Source organism: Vespula pensylvanica, chromosome 6 (assembly GCF_014466175.1).
Source record: "Vespula pensylvanica isolate Volc-1 chromosome 6, ASM1446617v1, whole genome shotgun sequence".
Taxonomy (NCBI): domain Eukaryota; kingdom Metazoa; phylum Arthropoda; class Insecta; order Hymenoptera; family Vespidae; genus Vespula; species Vespula pensylvanica.
The window spans coordinates 5,465,638-5,479,460 of NC_057690.1; the positions used below are offsets into that span (position 1 = coordinate 5,465,638).

Here is a 13,823-nt window from a genome sequence, read left to right on the forward strand (position 1 = left end):
CAGGGTATCCACGATGCAGTTATTGCGCTTTGCATCGAGAAAGAAATAAACGACCGCAGTGAATGCGTCCTGTAACGTTAATTAATTCACGCCACGATTTTACTACACCCCTCTAGACATTGCATAATGCTTTCGAAAGAGAGATATTATAGGTATTTATAATTAAAAGAACGCGTCACGTAACGGTAATGTTTAATAAGATTCATAAACGTGTGTTGTTTCGAACGTTTCTCGCATTATCATAAATTGTTCTATTCTCTTTCTTCAGTTTCCGATGAGTCTTCATAATTTTTGTGTTGCATTTTCTTGCTATTTATCCTTATATATAATTTTGCTACGATCTATTCGATCTTTGGAGTTCGTCGATTATATACCTACGCTTAGAATTAGGCTTTTTCTAAGTTGTTTATTTCGTAGGAAGAAATCGTATTATCGATTTTCGTCTTCTGTTGAATTATAACGTGATAATTATTATCGTGCTGATAGCACGAATACATTTTTATTATGTTGTACTCGTCTAATTAAAGTTCTCCTTAAAATGGGGTCAACATCCATAAAATCCGCTAAAGAAAAAACATTTGGTAAGAATTCTTCGCTTTGAGATTCAGTTCTTTTATGTATACATTTTACCTTGGGAAAAGACTTTCTTCTTAATGTAGTTAGTGAATGCTTAATAACGTTTTCAACATTTATTTTTTCTATTTAAAAAAATTTTATACAGATATAAAGGGGTAACATTGCTTTTGGTTGGACGTCCTATGATATTTTAGCCATCCTCTATCTCCGAGTTAATGAAAATGAATCATTGCGTTTCGCACAAGCACCCCTAACGTTTATAGCGCTACTGATAATATAGTAGTTTTGACTTCGTTCGATAAAATAGGTATATTGAATGCAACAATTTAATACGATTGAGTATTCCCTTGCATTGCATTTTGATATCAATAATTATTTCTTCGAATATTCGAAAAGTTCCTGTAGTTTCTACATGTACTTACACTCGGATAGAAAGGTAAATTATTTATAACGTACTTGTATATATTACATTCGATTCCTGAAAATCCTGCTTGACATTATTTCCGGTTTTGAATGCGAAATATTTTTTATTTCGTTCGACGAATATCATTGAGTGCAAGTAATGTAAAACATTTTATTTAGTTTAAGTTTCAGTTTAGTTTAAATTATTCTATACATATATACATACATATATACGTACATACATACATACGTATTTGGTGAAAGCTTGTACGGATTAGGTATGTGTATAGAGGAGTGCACGAAGTGCATCGTCGCACCTGCAGTGCGGTGCAGCTTGTCACGAGGAATTATTAGCTCGAACGATTTCTGTCTTCGAAGAAAACAGGACATAGCGTTGACTATCGAGCAAACGACGACAAATGGACAATGATGAATACGTTGACTCGTAAAGGTCACCGCAATGCGTTCAAGCATGTCTTTTCACGGACCTAGTCCGAGTTTTAGTATATCCAGACCGAACGTAGAACGTCCAACTTTTCCGGAGTGAAGAACTTCCTAATAAATTTAGTTTCTTCAAACTTGATGTAATTAAGAGTGGATTCATTATACATACTCAAGATACGTTCGTGCAATGAGACTGTTGATGAGACTCTTTTATTTTTATCTATATATTATAATATGACCTGTATATTTTTACTTAACACTTAGAACCTGATAATTCCTTAATTTTCATCATTGTTTCGTAGAAAAAGCGAAACCTTTTTTCCTTTCTATTAATTTTATTTATTCAACAAAAAGGAAAGGAAAAGCTTCGACGAAGAGATCTATGTACATATCTTAAAGCTTTGTTATATTATGCTTTCAATAAATATTTTACGTATATTGCATGCCTTTGTAAATATATACATATGTATATATGTACATACGGTTCAATATCTTCGTAGTTCCCGTACTATTCGTTCTTCTCTTTATCAATTATCTATTATCTTCTTCTTGTTCTTCATGGTATTTTAATTCTTATTGTTGCTTGCTTCGCACTTGTTGTTTTATTATAATTGTCTTTGTTGTTCATTGTTACGCATGATTTTGTTTCTCTGCACGTTGCCACGTGTCTTTTTCATTCTCCCTTCCTCTCTCTCTCTCTCCGTTCTTTCGACTAAAGAAAAAAAAACAAATACTACTCGGTTATATTTTATGATCTTTAAATTTGTAGAAATAAGGTTTAAAAACAGAACGAATTTATATGAAAAAGATAAAGAAAAACGACTCCGACCCTCCTTTCTTTTCTCGAAACACGCGTGTAAACATTTGCTTTCTTCTCACATGTTTTTAGAATAATCTGACGTTCGATCCTTTTGAATGTTTTATAATATTTCAAATCTAGCAAGCGACACTTCTCTCGAGTGGATAAATAATTTCCTCTTTCAACATTTTTGAAGCCGAGCATCATTTTTCTTCTCTTTCTAAAAAAAAGAAAAAAAAGAAAAGGAGAAGACACCGATCATCGTACAACACTTTTTTAATACATTCTCATCGACGTACTTTCGCTCGTATATACAGTTTCTTTTCCTTTTCGTTCATTCAAGATTTTTATTCTATATTTTCTCATTCCTAGCAATCGAGCGCGAGAAGAACTTTTATATCCTAAACCGATTCTCTCGGAAAACACGCGAAGTCGATCTTCGAACTCAATCGAAAGTTCCTTGTGATTGTCTCGAGTATCTTGCATTTTGAGTTTTGACCGTGACACTTGATAGAGTACTATTGCGTTGCACTTTTTCTTCTAAATTGCGCTCTCCACAAGAGCGAGCAAAGAAGCAATCGATACAGATAAAAAGAGAATGAGAGAAGAGAGGTAAGGGAGGAGAGGTAGATATAGTTTAATCTGCCTTAGTCGATTTAGAAATGAGAGAGCGAGCGAGCGAAAGAACGAGAGAGAGAGAGAGAGAGAGAGAGAGAGAGAGAGAGAGAGCGAGAAAATGGAGAGATAGAGAGAGAAAAGAGAGAGAGAGAGAAGAAGTGAGCGAAAGAGACAGAGAGAAAGAGAGAGAGAGAGAGAGAGAGAGAGAGAGAAAGAGAGTGATAAGAAGTTGAGGAGAAAAAGAAAAGAGTGGGAAGAAAGGAAAGAACATTCAAACATATCCGAAATGCCAATTGTTCCAGGACCTAAAGAAGCGCGGTTCCCACACCTGTGACATGCAGGCCCTACAGCCACTTCCGGTCCCCACCACCACAACCAACACCGCGCCTGCCATGACTACTTCCGGTGGGCAGCCACCGCTTCCGCTTTCGGAGACCGCTTGAGTACGATCGAGACCAATCACGATCACCATATCCACTAATAAGATCACCTATAACTATCATCGTTCTTCTCTACCGATTGCTTCGAGAACGAACCACGGCCAACTGGCCATGAACACGGTGAGCCTGAATCACGATCATTTAAAAAGAAATAAAAAATAAAACAAAAAAAATAGAAAAAGAATTCTAAAAAATAAAAAAAAAAACTAGAAAAAATATGGAGAGATATCGTCGAAAAAGAAAGAATAAAGGAACATCGAGAAGAGGAATATGTAATAAAGCGCATCACCGGAAGTAGTCGTAAACTTCTTCGTAAACTTCTTTGATAGATTTTCGTGAACACGTATCGCTGATTACTGATACTTTTGTTAATTGACGATAAATTAGTAATCAACGAACAATTCGCAACACTCTATCAATTTATCAACACTGTATATGACGAAAGTTTCGAGTCAGTTTGAACACACAAGTAATTCCTGTTCTTACGAATTAATTCATTTCGATCCCATTTTTCATAAAATGAGAACTGACATTTCCCATAAACATGGTATAATATGTGTAACTTTTGTTTCTGACAATTAATTAGTTTCATTGAAAATTTTACTAATTTTGAATATAAGATAAATTTGATATTATATCATACAAAATAAATTCTCTGTTAAATTTAGGAATTCGTAATATGGGAACTACCAGTAGATATCATTCGAAATTAAAAATTCTTGAAAATTTTGAAAAATTAATTATATTAAGTTTTGAAATGATAAATATAAATCATATTTGTTTCACATAATAAATGATCCAAAATGTTTTAACGTTTTCGAAATTGTCGAAACTTTAAACAGTTTTCAAAACTTTTCAAGAATTTCCGACTTCGAATAATTATGGAAACGATTCGAAACTTCACGGTTATCGAATCGTTTCAAAAATTTCCAAGAGATTCGTATCGATTCGGTTCGCATGAAATGTACAAACTTGCTTTAGTCAATCGTTTTCTTTTTTCTTGTCGGATACTATGTATCTTGTATAGTAGTAGAAAAGTTTACTCGATCATATTGTTGTTGCTCCAAGCGTTGGAGAAAGCTCTCACATTTTCTTTTAAAATTTTCTGGCTACTTTCGGTGGTTTGCGCTGTTTTTTTTTCTCTACACACAACAAGTTTTCTATTCTTTTTCGATATTTCACTCTGTTTCTTTCGCGAATATTACAAGTAATCCAGTAATCGTAAGTTAATATTTGTTTACAAAGGATCACATTTATATATATATATATATGTATATATATAAAATAATATTTTTATTTTGAATCAAAATATTGAATTAATATTTAAATAAAATGATATTTTAAAATCATATTTTAATTGTGATGCATAAGAATTTTTTTTATATTTATATTATTTACTTTTTTTGTACTCGGTCGAATTCAAATTCATGAAGACAAAGAATACCTAGAGGGAAATCATGCGTCAAGGATTTCTTTACGAAATTCTTCGATGGCTACCATTTTATTAACACTAATTAAGCTTTGTCGTTCCCTCAAGCGAAAACCGGTCAACTGTGCTATCCTACAAGTGTATAATATCTTGTAACCCGTGAAAGGGTAAAACGCAACGACTTTTTGTCGTATCCATCTCGTCAAGGTCGAACGATAATTATACGAGCTACCCCTTCAGTTCTTTTCGCGATTATTGGATTACGCTTTAAGATCGAGATGCTTACTTCTAGTTAGAAGGACGAAGCTATAATAAAACTTGATTACACGCTAATTAATATCGGATATTCATCGTTCGAGCGTGGAATATGACCTTTTGATCCGAATAATTTGAGAAAGATAATAACTCATTGTTTGATCTCTATAAAAGGGAAGATTTTTTAAAAGAACTGATTATTTTAAAGATCTATTTTGATCCACCGAGATGATTAAAAATCAACGAAATTTCAGATTTGACGTTCGCTTATTTCTGAGACATTCGGCTTGTTGTTCAGTACCAATCAATATTTCTAGCATAGTCTCGTTGTTTTATCCGAAGATAATGGAGAATGTGTTTAGTGAGATGATTTCTCGCAAAATATGTATCGGCCGTCGTATCGAGTCTGCTATCTAGGTGGTTCAGTCAGCAAGTGGATGATGAATCAGCCGGTAATCGAACACCAAAGCTCGTTGCTCGAATTTCGATCCTGAGAGCTCTGGATGCTCGACTCGAGGACGAAGCTAGTTCGAGAAAGGAGCTTGATCCTCCGAAACGAGGTCGAAGGTAAATTTGCACAGAGGTAAACCGCCGAAATACCTGGTGTGGAATGAATGCGTTCCCATTGGCTTATCTCACAGTTTCTCTTCTGCATAGAATCGTCATTGTTCGATCGATATCTCGAACAACAAAGTTTCAGTAAAGTCAAGGGAATGTTGTATTTTTTAGTAATTACGTATATCAATTTTAGTTTATCTGTATTATTTTAAAATCGAGATTTATTCGATGTGTTTCGATTCAATCGAAAATCAAATCATAATGTAAAATTCGATCATCTCAAACTATGGGAATGAGCTTCGTTATCTGGTCGTCGACCGTACAGTAGCAACTTGTCGTTTCTCTCTCTCTCTCTTACTCTATCCTTTTCTCGAAGTAAGTTTCAAAGAGCCTCGAGGTATAATCTGGTAGAGATATCGATCAGAGTTCTCGACTCTCAGCTGTGTTACTCTCCTCTCTATCTTCCTGGGGTGCCAGCAACCGAGTCGAGTGTGTTATTTCTATCGCTCATTCTCCTGCTTTAGCCAGCTTCGCCGAGGTAGTCGTTGTGTGCAAATGTGTATACGTGTGATGGATCACACTACTAGCGCATAGACAAAAAGAGACGCGTACGCGCCATCAGCAGCACTTTCACGGACGTCTCACTTATTCTCAAGATATTCTCGAGATTTTCTCTTCTTCTTCTTACTTTTGGCCCATCTCTCTATCTCTTTCTAACCCTTTTGGTGTGAACCAACCAGCCATTCTATATCTTTCGTTTCTTTCACCCTTCATCTTCCGGCACTCTTCCATCATTCGCATTTTTTAAATTCTGTTTTGCTGGTTCCTTCTTTCGCATGACAATCGTGACTGTCTCTTCTCTCTCTCTCTCTCTGACTCTACTTCTCTTTTTTGAATCTTCTTTAACACTCGGCAAGCTGGCCGACTTTCCAAGAACACGCGCCATAGCAAAGCCTATTTTCCTTCTTGAATTCGTCGTTCAACTTTCGAAAATCCGATAGTTGTACGAGTAGCCAAAGTCCATCTTTTCCTCTGAGATCGACTCTGTCTCTCTCTTTTTCTTTCTTTTATTTTTTATCGACTTTCTAAATTGAACTCCGCTATCCAACTTTGACCGATCGACTGGCGGCTTTCGTTGGAATGCCTGTTATGCGACTGACTCGTTCGAGTTTCTTCCTTCTCTGCCGTTTTATTGCTCTCTTTGACCGATTCTTCGAATCTCAATTCTTCTATTCTTCGATTCGTTTTTTATTTCTCGCGTAAATTTGTTGAAATTGTTTGGAACTTTTATATGATTTTGTTCCTTTTTTCGATAATGCTTTTTAATTTTTAATGTACAGTGTATTCGAAAAATTAGGTCGTTGCATAATCGTTGTTGGAGTGTATTAGGAATCTGTCAAAAAGTTGAAAACATTTTTACGTTCAATATACAAATCGACAAGTTGTCTTTTAAATGAAAACAAATTGTAGGTAATAATGATATGTTGTCATACCTTTATTGAAAATTAAAATTATATTGATCTTTGAATTTTATCCGATAATACGAAAGAAATTATTCAACAAATTATTCGATCGCTTTATAAAAGCGTATAATTTTTCTATTAAAATTGATCGATTTTAACGATAGAACTTGATAAAAAATTCATAAAAATTCGTTCACATACTTCACTTTGTGTTCTTCGTTCGCATATATCGACTTATGGAGCCAGACCGTATTTGTCAGTTTAATAAATTTTCCGTGAGATTGGCAAATTCGAATGCGTCCGAACGTGAAATCGTAATATAAGCGTCGTCCTCGAATCGAGGGATTTAGCATCGGACATAATTTAGATTCAGTGAATCTATCGATCTAATTCGGATTCGTTGAGAGATGGAAATGTTGGAGAGAAATTATTTACATCAAACGAGCTTACGTTCCGTATTGAAAAATTCTTTCTGGTGTTACCAAAATTTGTAAGGAAAAATTTGGTATAACGAGTAGGTAAACGCTACATCACGGTTTTATAAAATCTTCAACGAAACGGTAACAATAAAGTTAAACGATTCACTTTGTAGAAATTAAATACAATACAATTTCGATGTAAGTTCATGTACGTTAGAATTTCATCGTATTACAACGCGTACATGCAGTCAGATAAACGCGGAGAAGCGAGATTTGAATGCGAGATTTGAATACGAGATTTGAATGCGAGATAAGGACGAGATGTCTCAGTATCGCACTGTAATTTTAGATAGAATTTCACACGAGTTTGTCTGTACTATATCAAATAAAAAAAAAACATTCTTATAATCTAAAGAATTATATCTTCCGTGTACTGGCAGTCTCATATTTAGCTCCCCATTTTTCGTGAAATGTTCCAGAAGGTTGGCTTTAAAAGGGACATAGAGCTACTCTTTTTCTCTTTCTCTTTTACTGTCGTTTGACTTTTGGAAATTTGGTTCAAGCTTGAAAAAAGCGGTGACAATAGATGACCGAGTTCTAGGCTGTTCATGATTGGCGCGCTTGTTACGAATAACTTTCAAAAACTGCCGACTATTCCGAGAACTCGCATGAGCTTCGGTTAATAGCTGCATCGGATTCTGGCCGAGTTTTTAAGAATACAAAGAGAAAGAGAGAGAGAAAGAGAGAGAGAGAGAGAGAGAGAGAGAGAGAGAAATAAATAGATAGTAGGATTTTCGGCTTATAGCGAGATAACCGTCATAGCTTCACCGAACAAATACAATATACCTTGAACACGATGAGCTTCTTGTACTGGAACATTTTCTTTCTGTCAGAAAATTAAGATGTGCTATTTAGACTTACGAACAATTGTTCTTGTCATAAAAGGATCTCACGTCACAATCAATTTTTTCTTGATAATCTCGAATTTTCTTTCCATTTTATTTACACAAATTCGATCGAGTTCTTTCGAACAAAAGTAGTTAAAGTGATGGAATATCTATTGGTGATATAACGAAGCTGATATTATCGTAATTAGACGAGTATCGATCATGTTGCATGTAGGTTTACATTTTGTGGCTGGCCGGAATCATAGAAATTTTACCATATTCCCATAATTCTATTAATACGATTACTGACGTCGACACGTTGAAAATGCATCCCCTAGCAACATAATTTTCTACATCTGTATCAATTTACATTATTGAATAATTTGTTCCAATGAAATAATTATTTGTTTCTTGATTTGATAACTTTGAAATTATGAAAAGTATCGTTTTTCTTGATGAAATAATTAAAACTTTCTTCATTATTAAAAATCGTTCAATTTCATAGATTTAAGCTCTTTTTTATTTAGATGATTTAGAAGAATATATTTACATCTATCTGATAGTCGAAGTACTTCAAATATATTGATTAATTTTCAATGGATTAATCGTACCATCTCGTATTTCTTATATTAATCACTTCGATTAATATCACACGATATATATATATTCAAATTAATTAAGGTTTAAGTTTCGTTCAAATATCTGCGCTCTTAAATCTTCTTTCCGACACTTTATCCATGACGATATTCAACTTCGATTGTGAAATATAAAGTCCATTCATGTCTCTTCGTCTTATTAAATGTATTTCTATAAAGAAAAGAGAGAAAGGAGATTCCCTTCTCTTTGTAAGCATCTCGATCTCATTGAAATACTTTTCGATTTTGAATACGATCGAATTTATTCAAGAATAAGTTATCTTTTATTTTCTATGTCCGACGATAGAAAATAGATTTAAAACGATACAATCTATGCATATATTGCAGTAAAGAAAGAACGAATACACGAGTCGACGAGATAGAAGTTTCGAAATGAACTACTACCTGGCAGAAATAATCGAGAGATTATTTGAAAAATGAGGAAAATTCAAGGAGAAGTTTCTCAAGATATACCATCGGATCGAGAATGGAATATTCGAGCAAGATAAAGATTAAGAGAATGGAATAGATACGATTTAACTACGATCCAAGATAAACGATCGGTTCTTTTCGAAGAAATGTCGTATCGGATCTCGTCGATGAGACTATTATGCACTGTTAATTTCTAATACACACACAGAGATACTTTTGATTTCGGCGAGAAAAGAGAAAAAGATTGGATCGACGATTTTACATAGGGATCTTAATAGCGAGATTAAACGTCCAAAACGTTTCAACTGCGACCATAAAAATTCATGGTCTCGTTGTAATCTTCAGAAAAGAAATTCTTCGCGTTTGACTGACGTTTCAGAAACAGAAATTTCATTGGAGCATATGACAGACGACTATAATGATAATACATTAATACTCTAGATCCACAAAGTCATTCGCAAAGGATTGCTGTAGGATTCCCAAGAATGATGATTCGAACGAATTGAGTTTCTACGTTGAATTTGAATCATTATTCGGGATTCGTTTTATCGATGTTAATTATATCGACATTCATCGACGTTCGATATATTATGATGTTGTTTGCGCGCTTCTCTGTAATTTGTTTATCTTGCGAGAAAAGGATGGAAGAACAAGATGAGAAAAAGAATGAGATGTACTACAATAGGGAAGATAGACAAGTTGCAATATGAGAAAATGGCACCATAATATGCCTTACTCTGAGTCGTATAGTTATTTTTCATATCCCGCAAAAATTTTTAGATATATTCGATAATCTCAAACGGTGAGATCGTGACGATCTTACGAATAATTCATATGCGAATGATACCTTAATAAATCTATGTACTTATTTTTGTTGATTAGGCGATCGGGCTTCGGGTCGAACTTCGTCGTTTCCTTAAAGAGAAATTTTTCACCGTTTCTTAATACCTCGTTTTCTCTTGATGCATGTATATCTACCTACTTACTAATATTTAATATAATATCGAAAATTAGATTCTTTCGTAATTATCGATCGTTTTTTTTAAGATGTCGTTAAAAGCGTATGCAAAGTACATGCAGTGTGTCCCAAAATTAAAAATAACTATTTTAATGAAATCGGCTGAATTACAAAAAGGAAACAAAAAACTGACATAAATTTATGTTTATTAATTAATTATGATTCAAAAACGATTGAAATATTTTAAATCAAAATTTTATTGTGAATATGTGCTGTGCTCAATACGTGCTGTATCTCTATTCCTGCAAATTTTTAATCTATCCTTAGCGTAGCGAAAAAAAACACATTTTCGAGTTATTGTCTTATATATGTTGAGTCTTCCATTGACTTCCGCAACTGAATAATTGTCGTACTTGTTCGATAACAATTGTTTGTTATGTGCTATCCTCGTATTCTTCCCATCTCATCGGGTATGGATTTAATTATTTTAAATTTGTTCATAAATTCATGAATCGCTTTGTCTATAGGATGATTCCATTACATTGCACTCCATTGATATGGGATATTACAGCAAAGATGGGTTCTTATGTATTTATTGATAGAGTTCTGAATTTATTGATAGAGTTGTGAATGAGAATAAAATTTGAGAATTTATATATTTTTAATACACACTGGACATAATAAACATAAATAAAAGTGAGTTTTTAAAAACACTGTCCGATTTCATCGAAATAGAAAATTAATTTTGCTACACACTGTACCTATGTACATATTCGATAAATTTTGAAGATATTTAGTCGTCTTCATCTTAGCTATAATTCTGCGTTATCTACCTACCTATTTAATATAGAAAGTCTTTAGAACGAAAGATGCTTAGAATTTACGGACTATCAGTAGTTTCGATGAATCGACGTAGTTCCCGAAGAACTTCTCTACGATAATTATACTTTGCGATATTGCTCACGAAACATTTCGTTTTGTCTCGAATATAGAGAAAAGACGAAATTTTTTTAGCTGAGTGATATAAAGTGCGATTCATTAAGGGTCTCGTGTCTGTCTGGAATTGTCGATAAAACGGAATAACAATGTTTTATTTCAAATTTTTATCCATGCCAACCGCGATGTCCAAAGCGGAGCTAAATAGTGAATACAAGAGAAATTATTGTCCATGTGTATAAATAATATCAATAATATTGATAATAATAATAAATATAATAATAATAATAATAATAATAATAATAATAAATAACGATGGAATGGAAGAGAGAAACAGAGACAGAGAGAGAGAGAGAGAGAGAGAGAGGGAAAAGAGAGAGAGAGAGAGAGAGAGGAGAGAGAGACAGGGACCCACGTACCTTTGTATTCTATTAAAACTAAAAATAAGATAATGCCCTCGTTCTTTCAAAGTTCCGCGTTCGGTCGTGCCCGATCGCGAAGATATTTTAGACACGATACTTAATTAAAAATCGCTGGACGTCGATTTGAAGAACGTCCCTCCCGTCGTTGTTTCGCTGTACGATCGATCGTTGAGACGCCTTCGGTAGACAGATAGTAGATTTTCCATTTAATTTAATTTAATTTCTTCGCGATAAATGTAATATGAAGCTTAAATTAAACAATGCGATTATTAAGGATTTTTACGATACATTCCTTCAACGCGTTTACGTTGTTCCACTTATAAGGTGATGTCCTATTGTGAGTAGATTTTTTATTTACTCTCCGTGTAGATTGGTGTAACATATACATATACATATACACGCATATTATAAGGGAATTAATGAAGAATTTGAGAAAGATAGAAAGAGTTCGTAAACTATTATTTGGACATAATGAGGATACGCTTAAATGTCCTGACGTTTTTCAATCGAGTATCATATATGTATAATAATTTGTTGAAATAAAAAGAAAAAAATATAGACGAGTATAAAAACAGAACTTGTTGAGAGAATTTAAAAAGTGATGGACGAATGATATCTCGACTAACGATCGATCGATACAAGCGCGTTATAATATCATACGGAGAAGAAAAGAGAGATAAATGAAAAGAGAAAAAGAATGCTCGTAAAAAAATAACAGTACCGAATATCCGTGTAACCAGGATATAAATATATACATTCTAGGTTGTAAATATTTCGTCGAAGTTCGTGAGAAACACTTATTTGCGTTGAATGTAATTAACTTTGTAATTATCTGTAACGATCTAACTTTGAGTCGAAGAAGAAAACGAAAAAAAAGTACAGAGAGAAATAACGTATATATGTATATATACATATATATATATACACACATATATATATATATATTTATATATATACACATATATTATATTATAAACATTATATTACGAGTGAAAAGCAGAGAAACAGAGATTATACATATACGAGACAAATTCACTCTCTCTCACACACACTTGAAGCACTATGCGTCGCGCAATAAAATAAATTCTAAATCGTTTCAAACTACTAGTATGCGTGAAAGTTTGAATGTGTTCAAGGTTTTAAGAAAGAAAGAGAGAAAGAGAGAAAGAGAGAGAGAGAGAGAGAGAGAGAGAAACAGAGAGAGAGAGTGTGGTCGAGCGAATATGTTGTGTGCATGTATGCAAGAGAGATAAAGGGAGAGAGGAAAAAAGATAGAACAAAAGAGAGTATATACTTGTGTGTCGTGAAAAAAGAAGGTTTCTTGTCGTTTTAAGCCACAATTAGAACCACTGTACAAGGTAGTATTAAACAAAAAGAAAAAAAAAACAAAAAACATGAAGAACAATATGCAAGAGCAGTTTGGAATTAGAATTGAAGAGATAGAAAGAGAAATAGGGAGAGAGAGAGAAAGAAAGAGGAAGGGAAGAAAGATTTAAAGTTAGCGAGAGAGCTTTTCCGTCGCAAGAAAATTTCAGGATTAGCCATTAAAAGATAATTAATTTCGTTTATCATGGGTATCAGCGTAGCACACAGTGCGCAACGTGATGTTTTAGTTTCTTTTATCCTCCCTCTCCTTTCATTAAAATATGGCGATTAAGAAACAGCAGGGGCTGCAAAAACTTTTTTCGCCCTCCTTTCTCGTGTGCCAAACTTACGGAAGTTTATCGAGCCTCGTTCATATTTTTGATTAAAGTCGATGAAGATAGAAAATTCGTCGATCACTCCCCTTCTTTTATCGGAGTTTTATTCCCAGTAAAGTATGAAAGGCGTCTACGCAACTATGAGATGCAATTCAATCAGTCGCATTTAACGCGTCTTGTACTTTATGAATTAGATATTTATTCGACTTTTATTTCAATTTCGAGTCCTTTGTTTCCTTTGCACTGGCACGTTTTACGTGTATAAATCTTAGAAATACTGATGTTAAACTACGATACGTTGATACGAGTTATTAGAAGCCGACAGAGAGCGTTCGATCGATCACGTTTTGTACTTTGTGCTTGAAACGAGCCATCCGTGTGTAGAGAGTACGTAATTGATTGATTGAATAATTAATTAATAATTGTAAGTAACGCAAGCGAGTAAGATAA

At 33.8% G+C, this 13,823-nt stretch overlaps 1 protein-coding gene across 6 annotated transcripts in view; it reads left to right on the forward strand.

The window, feature by feature from the left end:
* LOC122629811 (potassium voltage-gated channel protein Shal) overlaps positions 1-13,823 on the forward strand; it is a 93,253-nt gene extending 79,430 nt beyond the window's left edge. For 3 of the 6 annotated variants that reach the window (XM_043813625.1, XM_043813630.1, XM_043813629.1), the window contains 2 exons: positions 3,142-3,399; positions 9,274-13,823. In XM_043813625.1, coding sequence (XP_043669560.1) covers positions 3,142-3,282 — 141 coding nt within the window. In that variant the 3' untranslated portion in view covers positions 3,283-3,399; positions 9,274-13,823. Of the gene's footprint in view, positions 1-3,141; positions 3,400-5,261; positions 8,161-9,273 lie in introns of those variants that run through there. The other 3 variants (XM_043813626.1, XM_043813627.1, XM_043813628.1) reach the window with 3 other exon arrangements.